This window comes from Bubalus kerabau, chromosome 3, assembly GCF_029407905.1.
Source record: "Bubalus kerabau isolate K-KA32 ecotype Philippines breed swamp buffalo chromosome 3, PCC_UOA_SB_1v2, whole genome shotgun sequence".
NCBI lineage: Eukaryota > Metazoa > Chordata > Mammalia > Artiodactyla > Bovidae > Bubalus > Bubalus kerabau.
In genome coordinates, this window is record NC_073626.1 from 181,010,485 (window position 1) to 181,027,921 (window position 17,437).

Here is a 17,437-nt window from a genome sequence, read left to right on the forward strand (position 1 = left end):
AATAGACTTGGGTGAATCAATTATAAATACTCTTCATTAACTGTAGTGAAATTCCAAGAAAAAAAGGCAGGGAGGTAAAGGGACATGGTTTCCTCTCATTGTATCTGTGGTTAATTCAGGATCTGAAATCCTTCTCATGGGTCACAGACTTGTGACTTTCCATCCCAGGGAGACGTGTGTATTTTTAAATATTACCAAACCATTTGTAATGTGCCCCTGTCTAACATAACATGTTTGGTCTTGTGAGGTAGGTGGGTGGAAGAATATTTTACAGATGAGCAAACCAACTCTGAAAGGCGGACTTGCTCAAGATTACAGTCTGAACTGGGGAGGGATCAGAAATCTCTAGCTCTTAAATGCTGTTCATTGCCTCCCCAAGAGAAGTGAGAGAAGGTGAAAAGAAATTTAAGTAACTGACCTTCCTGAATCAGTTAGGGTACAGGCAAGTTGTATTTAATAGAAAAACTCAAACAATAGTGACCTAAATAATATAAAGTTTATTTTTTGCTCAGATAAAGTAAAACTAGACAGAGCTAATATGGTAGTTCTATAAAGTAAAAAACCAGACTTCTTTTATAATCTTGCTCTGCGTGTGTGGCTTCTGCTTCTAAGAATATCTCATGACCCAGGGAGGTTGCTTAGCTCTAGCCAATACATCCACAGTCCATGCTGTAGGAAGGGAAAACGCCCCTGAAAGTTCTATATAACACAACTGCTTACATACCATTGACTAGAGCTGCCCTGTCCATTTTGGTAACTTCTGGCCACATGTGTCTATTGAATATTTGAAGTATGACTGGTCCAAACTGAGATATGCTATAAGCATAAAACACACACTAGGTTTCAAAGACTTCATATGAAAAAAAAAAAAAGATAGTGCAATAAAATATTTTGTTAATTTAAAAATCTTGATTATATGTTGAAATGATAATGTTTTAGCTATATTGGGTTATTAACCATCCAAGCTGATGCTTCTTCCTGGAAGACTTTACCAGAGCCTTTAAAAGATATTGTCTAAAGAGACTCTGGGGCACAGAGCACAGGTTTTGGAGTCAAAAAGCCCCAGCGTAAAGTTTGACTCTACCACTTACTTAGTTGTGTAACCTGGGGCAGATACTTGGCCTATTGTGAAAAGAGCTCTTATCATAGAAAGTACTCATCAAGGACTCACTGTTATTATATATATATATATATATATATATATATATATATATATATATACACACACACACACACACACACATATATACCATTTTATAAATTTACCATTCTCATTCATACAATGAAATGTTACATGGCTTTTAAAAAAAATCACACCACAGGAAAATATGAACTGGCATAAGAAGACATTCATACTGTTTTGCTAAATGAAAAAAAAGGCCACAAAATAGCTTATATTAAATAATAACTTTTTTTTAATGCATTTTAAAAGCACTGGAAGGACAAACATCAAAATATCCAAAAAATTCTGTTTCTTTTCACTATTTAAAATATATCTACTAGAAAATTTTAAATCACTTAGAGTAGCATTACATTCCTGTTGCTGGACTAGAACTTAGTCACATAGACAAACCTGGCTACAGAGAGGCTGGGAAATGTCATTTTGATCTATGAGAGTGTCTTCAGCTGAAAATTAGATTCTGTTATTAAGGAGGAAGGGAAAAATAGGTATTTGGAGTAGGCAATTAGCAGTGTCTGCCATATTTTTTTTTGAATGTTGGAGGACAGACCAAAGGAACCCACATGCTAAATCACAGATGCATATTTGCATGTTAAAAAGTAGCCAGATTCATTTTGATATTTGGCAAAACTAATACAATTTTGTAAAGTTTAAAAAAAAAAAAAAAAAAAGTAGCCAGAGTGCTTGTCCTCAGGGAGCTCACCAACTAATTTGGGAGATGTACGGTATACAGAGGGCATGGCAACCCATTCCTGTACTCTTGCCTGGAGAACCCCGTGGATAGAGGAGCCTGGCAGTGTGTGGTCCATAGGGTTGCAAAGAGTAAGATGCAACTGAAGCGACTTGGCATGCAGCACGAACAATATATAGACAATAAAAAAGCAATTGTGTGGAGTAGCCAAACTGTATTGGGGTTGGGATGGGGAAGATGAATCAGTGTTTGGGGTTGCAAAACATCGTGGATCAATCTGCACATGCTCCCTGGAGGAGAACACTTGGAGCTTTGATGAGAGTTGGGGTATGCTGGCTGGGGAAAGCTCCTGAAGAAGGGCTGCTGCAAATGAAGCTTCCTCCATTCCATCGTTTGTGATGGCTACTAGCAGAGCATGGTTGGACGAGAGGCTAAGGGCAGGCCATTCTTTGATCACTTCTCTTGGTTCCTTCCTGGATCTCTAGGACAGTGTATTCAGCCTTCTGCATGGAGCTGGCTTCTCGTGGCTTTGTGGTTGCTGTACCAGAGCACAGGTGAGGATAACAGTCTAAACGAACCATCATGGGTTGGGTGCCTGCCGTCCTGGGCTTGGGTATAGGCTAGTTTCCTCTGGATATATTATTTCCAGTCCTAGTGTTAGGCAAGGTAGGGATTGTATTCGTTTTAAAACGTGAGGATGCCAGGGTTCAAAGATACTGACTAACTTTGCTGAAAGTGACACAACTAAATTGGGGTTCAAACCCAGGTCAGTCCCCCAAATCCCCATGTTTTTCTACTCTCCTAAGTATGCCCCCTGTCTTCCCATTTAGCTAGAGGATAAGCTAGAATGGCTTGGCTGAAAAGGAGGATTTGGTAAAGGGGAAAATAAGTCCCTGGGGGCATGTGTATTGCAGGGATGGGTCAGCTGCGGCCACCTGTTTCTGCAAGCAGATCCCAGAGGAGAACCAGCCTGACAATGAGGCCCTGGAGGAGGAATGGATCCCCCACCGTCAAATTGAGGAAGGGGAGAAGGAATTCTATGTTCGGAACTACCAGGTAGGCTTATGCCAATAGGGAGGGAGAGTTACTAAGCCTGTCTTCTGTATAAGACACTCACTAAGAAGACTTTGAACTAACTTCTTTTGAAATCTCGCTCAGAGTGGTCTTGAGCTTGTCACAGCTGAGAAATGAGCTCTTAATCAAAACTCTTAACAATTGCAAGTGACAGAAACCCAACTCAAGCTTGTTCCACAAAAAGGAGAATTGGTTGGTTTACATAGCAGACTGTAGGAAGGACAGGACCACTGGAATCACCGTCATTTCTGTCCCCTTGCTGGTTGGTCTCATCTACTAACTGGCTTACCTTACGAGGTTGCGCATGTCCGCCCTCACCATCTAAGAGAATAGGGCTGTTTGGGGGTTGTCCCCAGTTTCTTCCCCAAGATGTAATATAAAAAATCCTGGACAGAGACTCTTAGGCTGGGGAGAAGTACCAAAATATGAAGTTCCCATCAGAAATGCATTGCTAGATATTTTTGGTGAGGGATAATCCTCAGAAGTCAAGGTTAATAGAAGTAGGGGTGGATTGAGTACTAGCAGACAAAAGCAGTAGACATATGCTATAAATGGGCAAGCAGAATCCAGTACAGGGTTGATAATAGGAACACTTTTATGTCCTTTTGTTTTCGAGATGCTTTCATATGCCACACAGTATACCCATATTATACCTCTGTTTGCCATGGGTAGGTAGGTGGGTAGAGTGAACAGCTGGGTTGACTCCATTGCGCTGTTAGGTGGGGCTGACGTGAGTGGCTATGAGGGAGCTGAGGCTTTCTCAGGATGTGGGGCCCACAGTGCTTGCTGAGATGTGGGTGGGCACAGCATCCCTGCAGTCTTCCTTGGCTCTGAGGGGGACGGAGATTCCCACTGGGAGGTTGCGCAGTATTCCACTCCCACCGGGACTGTCTCTGTTGCAGGTGCATCAGAGGGTGAGCGAGTGTGTGAGGGTGCTGAAGATCCTACAAGAGGTCACTGCTGGGCAGACCGTTCTCAACATCTTGCCTGGTGGGTTGGATCTGATGACCTTGAAGGTATGGCAGCACTTGGTATGACCGGGAACATATTTTATTCACCAAGACTTTCTTGGTTACAAATAACAGAAACCTAACTCACTAGCTTCAACCAAAAGATAATTTATTGGCTCAAATAAGTAGGAAGACCAGAGGCAGACTGGCTTTAGGCCAGTGGAGCTAGAGCCAGGGTCTCCAGCATTGTCATCAAAGCTCTTGGCACTGTCTCCCTTCTCCTGGCTCAGCTCCATTCTGTGTATATGGGCTTTATTCTCACCAGACTTTCTCCATCAGGCAAGAAAGGTGGTTGCTGGCATTCCAAGCCTGCATTTCAACTCAGCTGTAGATTTAAAAGGAAAAGAGACTTTTTAGCTTCCAATGTCTGGAAAGGCCATGGCTCTACTTGGGTCATATTCACATTCTGAGCCAGTCACTGTGTCAGAGGGGTAGGGTATTCTGGCTGGTCTGCCTAGGATATACACCCACTTCTGCGTTAGGGGAACCTGAGCACCAAGACTGACAGTCCCTCTGGGCCACAGGGATGAGGGAGAGATGGTTCATTCACAAAGGAAGGGCTGTGGAGCTGCAAACAAGCTCTGTTGTCTACTGCAGGCTTGTTCCTTCTTTTAAGGGAATCCTAAGAACCCCTGGGAGGAGAGAAACGGTCCCCGCTATGAAATTTGGTGCCTATAAAAGTATATTTTCCTCCCCCATCCTATCCTTTTCCCCATAATCTGAAAAGTAGCTCAACCTTTATTTAGAGAACCAAGAAAGCACATAAAAGCATGAAAGAAAACGAAACAGAATTTTTTGATGTTTGTCCTTCTAGATCTTTTAAAAAACAATAATGTTATTATTTAATATAAGCTATTTTGTGGCCTTGTTTTCATTTAGCAAAACAGTATGAATGTCTTTTTATGCCAGTTAATATTTTCCTGTGGTGTGATTTTTTTTTAATAGCCATGTAACATTCCATTGTATGAATGAGAATGGTAAATTTATAAAATGGTATGTATATATATAAAATAACAGTGAGTCCTTTATGAGTACTTTCTATGATAAGAGCTCTTTTCATACATACATACACATTGTTCTCTTTACATAGGAAGAAACCAAGGATCCAATAGTCCAAGTAACTGCCCCAGGTTGCATAGCTAAGTAAGTGGTAGAGTCAAACTTTACACTGGGGCTTTTTGACTCCAAAACCTGTCCTCTGTGCCCCAGAGTCTCTTTAGACAATATCTTGTAAAGGTTCTGGTAAAGTCTTCCAGGAAGAAGCATCAGCATCAGGCAGGACCTGAAATCCAGAGAACTTTACCAGCGTGTGTTGTCAATTCCCACTGGAGAAGCGGGCCCAGGCACTGCAGTTCAGGCCTATGGGCCTGAAACAGGCATCGGGGGATGGCAGGCTACGTATAGCTGGATTAGTTCCGGAAGCAGCCTTTTGAGGAAATAGAGAATTAAAAAAAAAAAAAAAAGCTAAGAAGGGGATTCCCTAATGGTTCAGTGACTGCGACTCCGTGCTCCCAATGCAAGGGGCCCAGATTCGATGCCTGGTCCAGAAACTAGATCCCATGTGTCGCAACTGAGAGTCACGTGCCCCAACTAGAACGGCCTGCGTGTTGCAACTAAGACCCAGTGCAGCCCAGTAAATAAAATAAATATTTTTTTTTAAAAAGCTAAGTAAATTTTCATCTGTCAGATTGGGCAAGATCCAAAAATTGATTACTTACCCTGTTGGCAAAGCTGTGGGGAAATAAGCGCTGCTCTGTTACTGGTGTGAGTGCAGCTTGTCCCTTGCAGGGCAGTTTGGCAATAGCTGTCAACAGCACAGATGGACATAGTGTTGGACCCAGCCATTTCCAGCGCTGGGAATTGATTTTACATATCCCTGCATACTTGCGACATGATGTATGTACAAGGTTACTCATCCCAGTGTTGTTTGTTGTAACAGCAGATTGATAGTATCCTAAATGTTTACCCATAAGTGAGCACAACTGGCTTAATAGATTATGGAACAATGGATGTATTATTTTGGATAATGCTAATTGCTGTAACATCCGTGCCCAGTCGCTCAGTTGTGTCCAAGTCTTTGCGACCCCATGGACTGTATCCTGCCAGGCTCCTCTGTCCATGAGATTTTTTTCAGGCAAGAATACTGGAGTGGGTTGACATTTCCACCTCCAGGGGATCTTCCTGTCCCAGAGATCAAACCCAAGTTTCCTACAACTCCTGCATTTGCAGGCGGGTTCTTTACCACTGAGCCACTTGGAAGCAATTGCTATGACATGTAAGCCCCAAATCTCAGTGGCTTAGCGAGGCGAGATTTATTTCTCTCCCACATGAAGTCTAAAATGGGTGCTTCTGTGCAAGGACTGACTCAGGGAACCAGGCTACCTTCCTCTAATTGCTCTACTCTCTTCCACTTATGAAACCTACCTTCACCATATACATTAAACCAGGAATGGGAAAGGGTGTGGAGGTTGGTATGGAAGAGTGTTTATAGTATCCAGGACTGGAAATGGAGATAATCACTTTCACATTCTATCACAAAACCACTACCACTCACATCCAATCACAAGGCCACATCTAACTGCTGGGAAATAGAGTCTAGCTGTGTGTCCAGAAAGAAGAACAGTTTTGGTGATCACTAGTGGTCTGTAGCATGGTGAAATCAAATGTGGCTGTAAAACAGGATAAGGAAGCTCTTGATGTAGTAATATTTGTGTAAAAAAAGTAAGGTACAGTATCACTTAGGTAAAAGTGAGAACGTATATATTCATGTTTACCTGTATATGATAAGTAAGCTCTGCAAAGACACAAGAAACTCACCTGTCTGGGTAGGGAGTGGGCAACTGTGTGGAAGGGGAAGACTTTGGGATGCTCCTGATTTTAGAGTTATGTGAATATATTACCATTAAAAAAGCTGAAGAGGCCTGGACCAATCTGAAGGAATTTAGCAAAGTGGGGAGAAAAAACTTTTTTTTTTTTTTTAATGTGGACCACTTTCAAAGTCTCTGTTGAATTTGTTACAACATTGTTTCTGTTTTATGTTTTGGTTTTCTGACCTGGAAGCATGTGGGAATCTTAGCTCCCCCACCAGGATTCTGCACGCCAGGCATTGGAAGGCAAAGTCTTAATCACTGGATCGCCAAGGAAGTCCCATGAAGGGGAGAATTTAGATACAAAATCTTGGGCTAGATTTTACTGAGAGCAAAGGAAGGCACAGGTTCAGGGCAGAGGCTGGACAGTGAATCCTAGAGAGATTTCCTGAGCCCTTTAGCAGGCAGCTGCAGCGGCTGTTTGTATAACCATGTCCTGAAGGCTTCTGGGGACAACCAGAAATAGGTGCATGCAGAGCTTGTTAGAGCAAGCAGACTCTGCTGGATAAAAGTCAGGACAGATATCAGAGGGAGTAGAACCTGAGATGCTTTCGGTACAAGCAGTCCTTGCTTAAGTGGAGGGGCAGGAGGAGCGCCCCCATTCTGCCCTTGATTTGGTGCATAAATCATCTCTCCTGTTGTAACACAAGGATCTAGATGAAGAGAATTCTTATTCTTTTTTTCTTGGCTGTGCTCTGTGGCTTCCAAGATCTTAGGTTCCTGACCGGGGGTTGAACCCAGGCCCTTGCAGTGAAAGTGCTGAGTCCTAACCACTGGACTGTCAGGGAATTCCTGGGAGTTCTCCTCCTTAATGTGTTCTACTGATTGGTCACATAACTTCAGTTTATTCATTTATTAATAGATATTTGAGTATCCACCTGGTCCAGATATTACAGGTGGTAAGATTATAAACATAAAGGTGAAAGACGTGGTTTTCAGAATTCCTGCCTGGAGAAGGCTGCTCAGTCCAGGGATGGCCTGAGTGGCTGCTCTCCAGTGGGCAAGAGGCGCTTAATAACGTGGTTTTGGAGGGCTCGCCCACCGTATTGTGCTTCTGTGTCATCGTCTCCCTGTTTCTTCCTCTTGCCCCGAAGAGTCTCTAAAAAAGCACCCCTGCCTTTCTGACTTGCTTCCTTCAGGGCGGCATTGACGTGAGCCGTGTGGCTATAATGGGACATTCGTTTGGAGGGGCCACAGCTATTCTGGCCTTGGCCAAGGAGACGCAATTTAGGTGAGTTTCCCAGTGATGCTGCTGTTAGCTCCACATGCCATGCGACCATTCAGCAAGCATTATGTACCCTGCACTGTTTTGGGAGGTGGAGGTTCAGTAGTGAAGAAGAAAGCAAGGTAAACAAAGTAACAAGTAATCAGATCCCCAGCAGGCAAGTGCAAGGAAGAGAAGGAAACAGGCTGATAAGCTAGAGTATCTGGAGGCTTCCTTGCTGCTGCTGCTGCTGCTACTGCTGCTAAGTTGCTTCAGTCATGTCCAACTCTGTGTGACCCCATAGACAGCAGCCCACCAGGCTGCCCTGTCCCTGGGGGACGAACACTGGAGTGGGTTGCCGTTTCCTTCTCCAATGCATGAAAGTGAAAAGTGAAAGTGAAGTTGCTCAGTCATGTCTGACTCTTAGCGACCCCATGGACTGTAGCCTACCAGGCTCCTCCGTCATGGGATTTTCCAGGCAAGAGTATTGGAGTGGGGTGCCATTGCCTTTTCCAGAGGCTTCCTTGAGAAAGTGACAAAAGCTGAGACTTTAAGGAAAAGAAGTCAATCTACATAAAGGTCTAGAAGATCAATCTAGGCAGAAGGAACAGCTAAAGGCCCTGAGGTAGAAAAAAGCTTGCTGCATTAGTGTAGGAGGAGCATAGAGGGGGCAGGGGCAGAGAGTATGGGGGGAGCCACACAGGATGGGGAACTGTGTGATTAGGGAGATAAACCGGCCAGATCACAGGGCCTTTTGGCCAGAGTAAGGAAGTTAGATTTTATTCTAAGTGTGATGGGAAACCACTGAAAAATTTTAAGTATAGAAAAATCTTATTTACATGTAAAAACCACTCTGTGAAGAATGGGGATTTCTCCAGTGGTTCAGCAGTAAAGAAAAGAGCCTGTTATGCAGGAGATGCAGGTTCGATTCCTGGGTTAGGAAGATCCTATGGAGGAGGGCATGGCAACCCACTCCAGTATTCTTGCCTGGAGAATACCATGGACAGAGGAGCCTGGCAGGCTGCAGTCCATGGGGTCTCAAAGAGTCTGACACAACTAAATCAACTTAGCACACACGCATACATGTGAAGAGTTGGCTGTAGGACAAGACTGGAAACAAGGATTCTGGTTAGAGGGAGGTGATTTCAGAGTCAAGGTGAGAGATGAGGGATTTGCATTAGGATGGAGGAGGTGGGCTGGAGAGAAGTGATGGAGTCAGGATCGGTTTTAGAATTTTCCAGACTTAGTGATGTATGAGAAAAGGAAAGAGAGGAATCGAGGTTTTTCATTTGTGTGCCCATCATTTGAAGGGAAGATGATCATCCTTTATTGAGATGGAAGAGATCGAGGGTGGGTGGGTAGGATGCTAACCTTCGGACCTTAGTTTTGCCCTTGGTGACAGAGATTGCTGCTTGACAAACTGGCCATAACTTCAAATTGTGGCCCCAGGGTGGCTTTCCCTGACCACCCTGCCATGTATGCTCTGGGCTGACTTAGCAGCTTGTATTATTAGGGCACTAAGCTATATTTTCGGAGAAGGCAATGGCACCCCACTCCAGTACTCTTGCCTGGAAAATCCCATGGGTGGAGGAGCCTGGTAGGCTGCAGTCCATGGGGCCGCTAAGAGTCGGACACGACTGAGCAACTTCACTTTCACTTTTCCCTTTCATGCATTGGAGAAGGAAATGGCAACCCACTCCGGTGTTCTTGCCTGGAGAATCCCAGGGACAGGGGAGCCTGGTGGGCTGCCGTCTATGGGGTCACACAGAGTTGGACAGGACTGAAGTGACTTAGCAGTAGCAAGCTATATTTTGCTACCTTATGTGTTCTGTCTCCACTGCTCCCAGAGCTCCCAGAACTGTATCATTTATCTCTGGATCCACAACACAAGGCTTAAGCACAGAGTAGGTACCGGGTGAGTGGAATGAGTGAGTAATGAATGAAGTGTCATTCTGTGTGACGCAAGTCTGCTGCCTGAAAGCAGAGCCAAGAGAAGGAGGAGATCAGATCCTTGCTTTCAGAGAGTTTAAAAATTTAAAAGGATTTTTGGTGGCCTATAAAGAAAGCTGAGTGCTGAAGAATTGATGCTTTTGAACTGTGGTGTTGGAGAAGACTCTTGAGAATCCCTTGGACACCAAGGAGATCTAACCAAGCCATCCTAAAGGAAATCAGTCCTGAATATTCATTGGAAGGACTGATGCTGAAGCTGAAACTCCAATACTTTGGCCACCTGATTCGAAGAACTGACTCATTTGAAAAGACCCTGATGCTGGGAAAGATTGAAGGCGGAGGAGAAGGGGATGACAGAGGATGAGATGGTTGGATGGCATCACTGACTCGATGGACATGAGTTTGAGTAAGCCCCGGGAGTTGGTGATGGACAGGGAAGCCTGGCTTGCTGCAGTCCATTGGGTCGAAAAGAATCAGACACGACTGAGCTACTGAACTGAACTGAACTGAAAAGTGATCTCTAAAAAAGATCCTAACCGAAGGATGTGGGCCCTGGTTCCCCTTCCTGGCTTTCTGAGCCTTTGCCTCACTAAAGGGAGAACTCCACTCTCCTCTCACTACCCTAACTGTCCTTGCTTGGGTTTCTCCATGGCAGTCCCACGTGTCTGGTCTTGTTCCAGGTGTGCTGTGGCTTTGGACGCTTGGATGTTTCCTCTGGAGCATGACTTTTACCCCACGGCCCGAGGCCCTATCTTCTTTATCAATGCTGAGAAGTTCCAGACAGTGGAGACTGTCAACTTGATGAAGAAGATTTGTGACCAGCACAACCAATCCAGGATCATAACTGTCCTGTGAGTAAGCCCCAAGGTCATGCCTAATCTCCAGGGTCTGCTCCATTTTCTTCTCGGCTGTGTGGCTCCCTCTAAATTATCTGGAAGTTCTACCCATGGATAGAATGTCTAAATACCTCCTGTATCTCAAAATCTTAATACCTTTCAAATTTCATATATGTCCCTCTCCACTTAGCTCTACCTGCAGTGATTTCTTCACTAGTTGGTATGACTTTATGGCAGGATTTACCTTTTGCTTTCTGGAAAAGGAAATCGTGGGATTGTGCATTGCAGAGGAAGAGGTGTGGGTCTGGGTGGACTCCAGGAATCTCTAATCTCCTTTGGGAATCTTATTGAGTTTTTTGGAGAGTGGGGAGATAGCAGACCTATGACATTCACAAGACAAATTTTTAGAGACCTTCATGAATACCTAAATTCAGGTATCTTCCATAAACCATCTATTTTCTGCCTTAGAAAAACCACATTCTTTTCACGTCCATCATTAGCGCCATCAGATGGTTTGATTTTAGGAGCCATTTTTCACAGACAGAAGATTTTGAGTGACTTTAAGAAATGAACTTTACCTGGGAAGTGGCCTACAGCTACAGTTGAAGGGCTAAAGTCTCACTGATAAACCTCCGACTTGATCCTTCCCTGTACTTGAGCCAAATAACACACGTGCTTCAAGGAGCCCAAATCAGCAAAGCAACAAGTAACTACGTGTCATGGACCTCTGTACTCACTCAGGTGGTTGAAATGCCAGATCCGAGGGCCGGACTGCTAGAGGCCTGCTCAGTAGACCATGGCTTCTTCCCTTGCCCACATTGGCCCATGCTGTCTTCCATGGGGCCAGCCTCTCCTCTTTCATTTTGATTTCATGGCAGCAGAAAACTGCTGGAGAGTTTCCCCAAGTCATTGAGATTCAGGATAATTGTGACCTCTAGAGGGAAGCGGGGGTGAGAGCAGTTGGAAAAAGGTATGCAGGGACTGTAGATTTAACTCTTGACAACGTATTATTTCTTAAACTGAGTGCTGGATACTCAAAGTATCCATTATATTTTTCTTTATACTTTCCCATGTGCCCTAAATAATACATTTTAAAGTCAGCTTTTCTTCACCATATCAAACAGAATTTGGCATTTAGATCTTCCTTCCCTCATTGAATTGACTAGTAAATTAGTTCTGAGTAATTTAGCTCGAAATGAACCTTGTGAGAATTTCACCTTCAAATTAAGTGCATTTGATGTCAAATGACCAATTGTAATCCAGAAATCCTCTTTATAAGCACTTGCCCTAACTTTCCTGATTATTTAAAGGCAAGTTATTATTTGTTTTCTGGTTTGCTTTGTGGTGCAGTTCTGAGCTAAAGAAAGAGCTGATATGTTTTGTGAATGTTCAGAAGTCATGGGGTAAAAGCCAAGGGGTGATAGTTCATAATAACATGGGAGTGGCAGGGCCTCCAGACCTTACCTCCTTGCCCTGACCCCTCTGCAGCTGACTCTGCCTTCTCCCTGCACAGCCAGGCCTTGTGGTCTCAGAGTTGAGGCAGCTTTGCAGCCAGGCTCACCTGCTTTCAAACCTTAGCTCTGTCTCTTACTAACTGTGTGAACTTGGGTAGACCATTTCTCTCCTTTGGTTGTTTCAAAGAGGAAAATACTTCCCTTACTAGATTGTTGTGAGAATTAAGTGAGATAATGCATGTAAAGCACCTTGCACATTGTGGGTGCTTAAATATTTGTGTGCCTTGGCTTCTAGACCCCTACCAGATATTCATTTTTCTTTTCCTCTAGTGGTTCTGTTCATCGGAGTCTAACTGACTTTGTTTTTGTGGCTGGTAACTGGATTAGTAAATTCTTCTCCAGTCACACCCGTGGAAGCTTGGACCCCTATGAAGGTCAGGAGACCGTGGTGCGGGCCATGTTGGCCTTCCTGCAGAAGCATCTTGGTAAGGAGAGAACTGGAGCTTATGGGGCAGCTGGCGGGGAGGGGTCTCTTAGATATCCTTGCACAGTAGTCTATTCTGACATGTCTTGGATCAGGGAGATTTATGGCAAAACCTGAGTGAAGGAATGGCATAGGATTCTAGAAAGAACACTTAGCTGAAATTTTGGAGATCCCGATTGTGTCTCTTACCACCTGAGTAACCTTAGCCTAGTCATTTAACTTCTCTGAGCCTCGGTTTCCTCATTGTCAATGGAACATTCACCTCGCTGTACTCTACCCGCTCTGTTCTAACTCCTTATCACTCACCTTATCTGTGTTGTGGAGGAGATTATGACGATAGATGGGCTACATTTGTGGGTTAGGATGATGACTAATGTCATAAATCACTGGCCAGCAAATGGCCAGGCCCGTAGGGGTCTTTGGTCCAGCCTCCCACACAAGGGAGACATCCCCTCCGATCTTCTCTGCCATGTGGTCACGCAGTGTGGGGAGTACACTGCTTCGAGGGTCAGCCTGCTCCGTCCCTAGAGACTTTTAATAGTTTGAAGAACTGATATTCTAGTTAGCTGCTTTTTGGTTACAAGGACTAGAGATTCACTAATTTACCTAGAGGAAAAAGGGGAGTTTGTTTATGAGAGTACCCCTGACCAGATGGGAAGGGAAAATTTACAGGAATGGAGGTAGCTTGTAGGACTGACTTCTGTCTCTTGGGCTCAGTCTCTCTGTCTCTTCCTCCCATGATATTTCTGTTTCTCTTCACTCCAGTTTCCTCTGTACTTTCCGGGGTGCTTTTTCTCTTGTTGAGAACATCTGCTTATTTGTAGTTTCTACTTCCTCATCACTTTGGTCGGCTTGAACCACTTGCATCTTGTTCTCTCCCTCATGGTATCCCTTTCATCTTCAGCTCCTGCTGGTCACCACCACATTTTCAGGAATTTCTTAGACCAGATTCCCAAGAGAGACAGCTTGGTGGTACCAGCCCATCTTTACCCGCCAAAACATATTGTAGGCCCCTGCCCAGCCTGGGCCCGGAGCTCTCTCGATCAGATGTCTCTTTTTGATCCAGTCAGAATGGAGGAGGCTACCTTACTATGCCAGGCTGACCCCTCAGCAGGTGCTGTGCAGAGGGCAGTGTCCTTCAGAAGGGAGCCATGCTGGCCTGGGATTCTAAGGCTTGACCTAAGTCTAACCTAAGACCAAGACCTGAGTCTTTGTAAATCTGCCCCACTTGCCTTGGGTATCCCCTCAAGAACCACCCTGAGAAGCCTCAGACCCCTTGCACATGACAGCTTTTTAGATATTTGAAGTCACCTCTGGTGTCCTCTGTTCATTAAGCTAAATGTTCCTGGTGCCTCCACCCTTTCCCTGTGAAATGTCCCCCTTTGAATGGGCTGTTCGTTGGTGCGCCTTTGAATGTGTGCTGCCCTGACTTGAATACAACATGCCAGATATGGTCTGGCCAGTGCCTGGTACAGTGGGACTGTTGCCTCTGTGTTCTGGACGCTAGACTTCCAGCTGGATGGCCTGAGTGTATTAACCTTTCCACCAAATGCTAAAAAAATTGGATTTGGATTGAGTTTCCTTTAAAAATGCATCTATCTTATTTTGTTATTTCTTTCTTTGGCTGAACCTTAGTTGCAGCATGTGAACTCTTAGTTGCAGCATGTGGTATCTAGTTCCCCGACCAAGGATCAAACCCAGGCCCCCTGCATTGGGAGTGTGGAGTCTGAGCCACTGGACCACCAGGGAAGTCTCTGAATCTGTCCTGTTTTGAATGTATGGACTTTTTAAATCTAAATTTGTGTTTCAGTGTTTATGCCTGTTTGTTTCATCTTGCTCATCGTGAGCCATTATACTAGCGTGAGTTTAGAGCCTTTAGGGTTAGTAGAGAAGACAATGGCACCCCACTCCAGTACTCTTGCCTGGAAAATCCCATGGACGGAGGAGCCTAGTGGGCTGCAGTCCATGGGGTCGCTAAGAGTTGGACACGACTGAGCGACTTCACTTTCACTTTTCACTTTCATGCATTGGAGAAGGAAATGGCAACCCACTCCAGTGTTCTTGCCTGGAGAATCCCAGGGACAGGAGAGCCTGGTGGGCTGCTGTCTATGGGGTCGCACAGAGTCGGACACTACTGAAGCGACTTAGCAGCAGCAGCAGCAGAGACCTTAGAGCATCATTCTTATCACCTGGTAAGAGAATAATGGATCTGTCTCAAGATTTTAATGGGCCCTGACTACATGGTCTGCTACTCACTTTCCCTGTTTCCTCTTAGGCACCATATCATTCAGTTCAGTTCAGTTCAGTCACTCAGTCATGTCTAACTCTTTGCAACCCCATGGACTACAACACACTAGGCCTCTGTGTCCATCACCAACTCCTGGAGTTTATGCAAACTCATGACCATTGACTCAGTGATGCCATCTAACCATCTCATCGTCTGTAGTCCCCTTCTCCTCCTGCCTTCAATTTTTCCCAGCATCAGGGTCTTTTCAAATGAGTCAGCTCTTCTTATCAGGTGGCCAAAGTATTGAAGTTTCAGCTTCAACATTAGTCCTTCCAATGAACATCCAGGACTGATCTCCTTTAGGATGGACTGGTTGGATCTCCTTGCAGTCCAAGGGACTCTCAAGAGTCTTCTCCAACACCACAATTCAAAAGCATCAATTCTTTGGCACTCAGCTTTCTTTATAGTCCAATTCTCACATCCATACATGACTACTGGAAATGATCTTTCTCCATCAGAGGGCAGACAGACTGAAAACCATATCATTAGGGAAGAGCTAAAGATGACAGAGGAGGGATTTCCCTGGTGGTCCAGAGCTTAAGATGCTGTGCTTCCAGTGCAGGGGGCATGGTTTCAATCTCTGGTCTGGAAACAGATCCCACGTGACTCATGATGAGACCAATAAAAATTAAAAAAAAAAAAATTAAAGATGACAGGGGCCCTCTCCATGGCATGATTGGATTCCATTGAGTAGCCATGTCCTCTGAACTAAGATACTCATTATTGGAGACCATCTGATGATTAGGAGAGTCTTAGACTGAGGAAGATTGTTGAGGACAGGCTTGATGCCAGTCCTTCTGCTAAACTACTTTAGTTACTTCCGCATGTATAATCCTGAAGATGGCCCTTTCCAATGAGTACTTGTATTATTAAGTTGGTTTTACAGATAAGGATAATAAAGCTTAGAGAATTTAAGTAATTTGTCAAGGTTATCTGGTTAGTAAGTGGAAAGCAAGAATTGGGACTTTCCAGGTGGCTCAGCGGTAAAGAATCTGCTTGCCAATTCAGGGGGTGTGGGTTTGATCCCTGGGCCAGGAAGATTCCCCTTGAGAAAGAAATGGCAACCCACTTAAGGATTCTTGCCTGGAAAATCCCATGGACAGAGGAAGCTGGGCTATGGGGTCGCAAAAGAGTCGGACACGACTTAGCGACTAAGCAACAACAAAGCCAGAATGCCTGCTGGACTGTCTGATTGGAAAGCCCGGGTACTTCATGGCTGCACTGTTTTGCCAGTGGCTCCCAGGAAACTCTCGGTTTTCAGGAGACCCAGAAGACAGATCCTAACCCTGACAGGAGGGAAAGGACAGCCAGAAGAGGAGCCTCTCTAGACAAAATGATACTTGTCTTTAATGTCAGAGATGAGGAAGGCTCAGCAGGCAAGAGTCTTCTAGACAGAAGGCACAAAAGCTGGTGTGGGCCTGGTCCGTTTTGCGAAGCTGTGTTTCGTGTATCTGGCATTCAGGATAGTGGAATTGTTGGAAAATAAAGGTAGAGACGTGGGCAGAAGCCAGATCTAGAAACCCATGTATGCCTGAAATAAGTTTGAATTTTATTCCATGGACTGTGAATGCCTTTCTTGGATAAGCAGGGGATTGTCATCACTCGACTTGTGTTTGTAGTCTGACTACGTCATGGAGGATGGGCGAGATGGGACAGGTTGAGAGGGAAAGAGCCCAGGTAGGAGGCTCTTGCAGTATCCACTTTATAAGAGATAAGACGGTGGAAAAAGGCGAAGGCTCTCAGCTTGGGGTACTTAGCTTTGCAAAGAGAGAAAAGCCTTTCTCTGAAAGGCCACCACTGTTATGGTGGCCATCCAGTACGTGTCGTGTGGGAAACTAAAATAGGTTGTAAGTGGCTCAGCTGAACCTCTCACCTTTCCCAAAAAATCTATCTGGGAGCTCAGCTCAGTGCTCTGTGATAAACCAGAGGGGTGGTGGGTGGGAGGGAGTCTCAAGAGGGAGGGAATATATGTATACTCAGAGCCGATTCACATTATTGTACAGCAGAAACCAATGCAAAATTGTGAAGCAATTATGCTTAAATTAAAAAAATAAAATAAAATAGAAAACTTAAAAAAAAATTACCTTTGATCCTAAAAATTACCTCTGAGAGCAGCGTTCTGCTGACACAAGGGTTGTGTTACCTTCTGTTAACAAGATTTGGTGTGTCATACAGCTCCTATTTCCACCTGCTTATCCTCCCTGCCTCACTCCTGGAAGACAATTTCACACCTTCTTCTTTCCCTTGAAACCTCTGTTACCTTCCTCCCCTATCTGGTCTCTCAGCTGATTAACTCTGTCTTCCACTTCACTCAAAATGGAAGCCATCAGTCCGTCTTCGAATCCCAACACCGCATCTCCCTACCTTCTTGCAGAGACTCAGCCTTCCATCTGGTTCCTA

General features: G+C 44.7%; 1 protein-coding gene across 3 annotated transcripts in view; it reads left to right on the forward strand.

Moving 5' to 3' along the window:
* PAFAH2 (platelet activating factor acetylhydrolase 2) overlaps window positions 1–17,437 on the forward strand; it is a 38,053-nt gene that overhangs the window by 15,256 nt on the left and 5,360 nt on the right. For 2 of the 3 annotated variants that reach the window (XM_055574067.1, XM_055574069.1), the window contains 6 exons: window positions 2,357–2,425; window positions 2,786–2,927; window positions 3,848–3,961; window positions 7,962–8,053; window positions 10,657–10,827; window positions 12,597–12,751. In XM_055574067.1, coding sequence (XP_055430042.1) covers window positions 2,357–2,425; window positions 2,786–2,927; window positions 3,848–3,961; window positions 7,962–8,053; window positions 10,657–10,827; window positions 12,597–12,751 — 743 coding nt within the window. The remainder of the gene's footprint in view (window positions 1–2,356; window positions 2,426–2,785; window positions 2,928–3,847; window positions 3,962–7,961; window positions 8,054–10,656; window positions 10,828–12,596; window positions 12,752–17,437) is intronic. The other variant, XM_055574068.1, reaches the window with a different exon arrangement.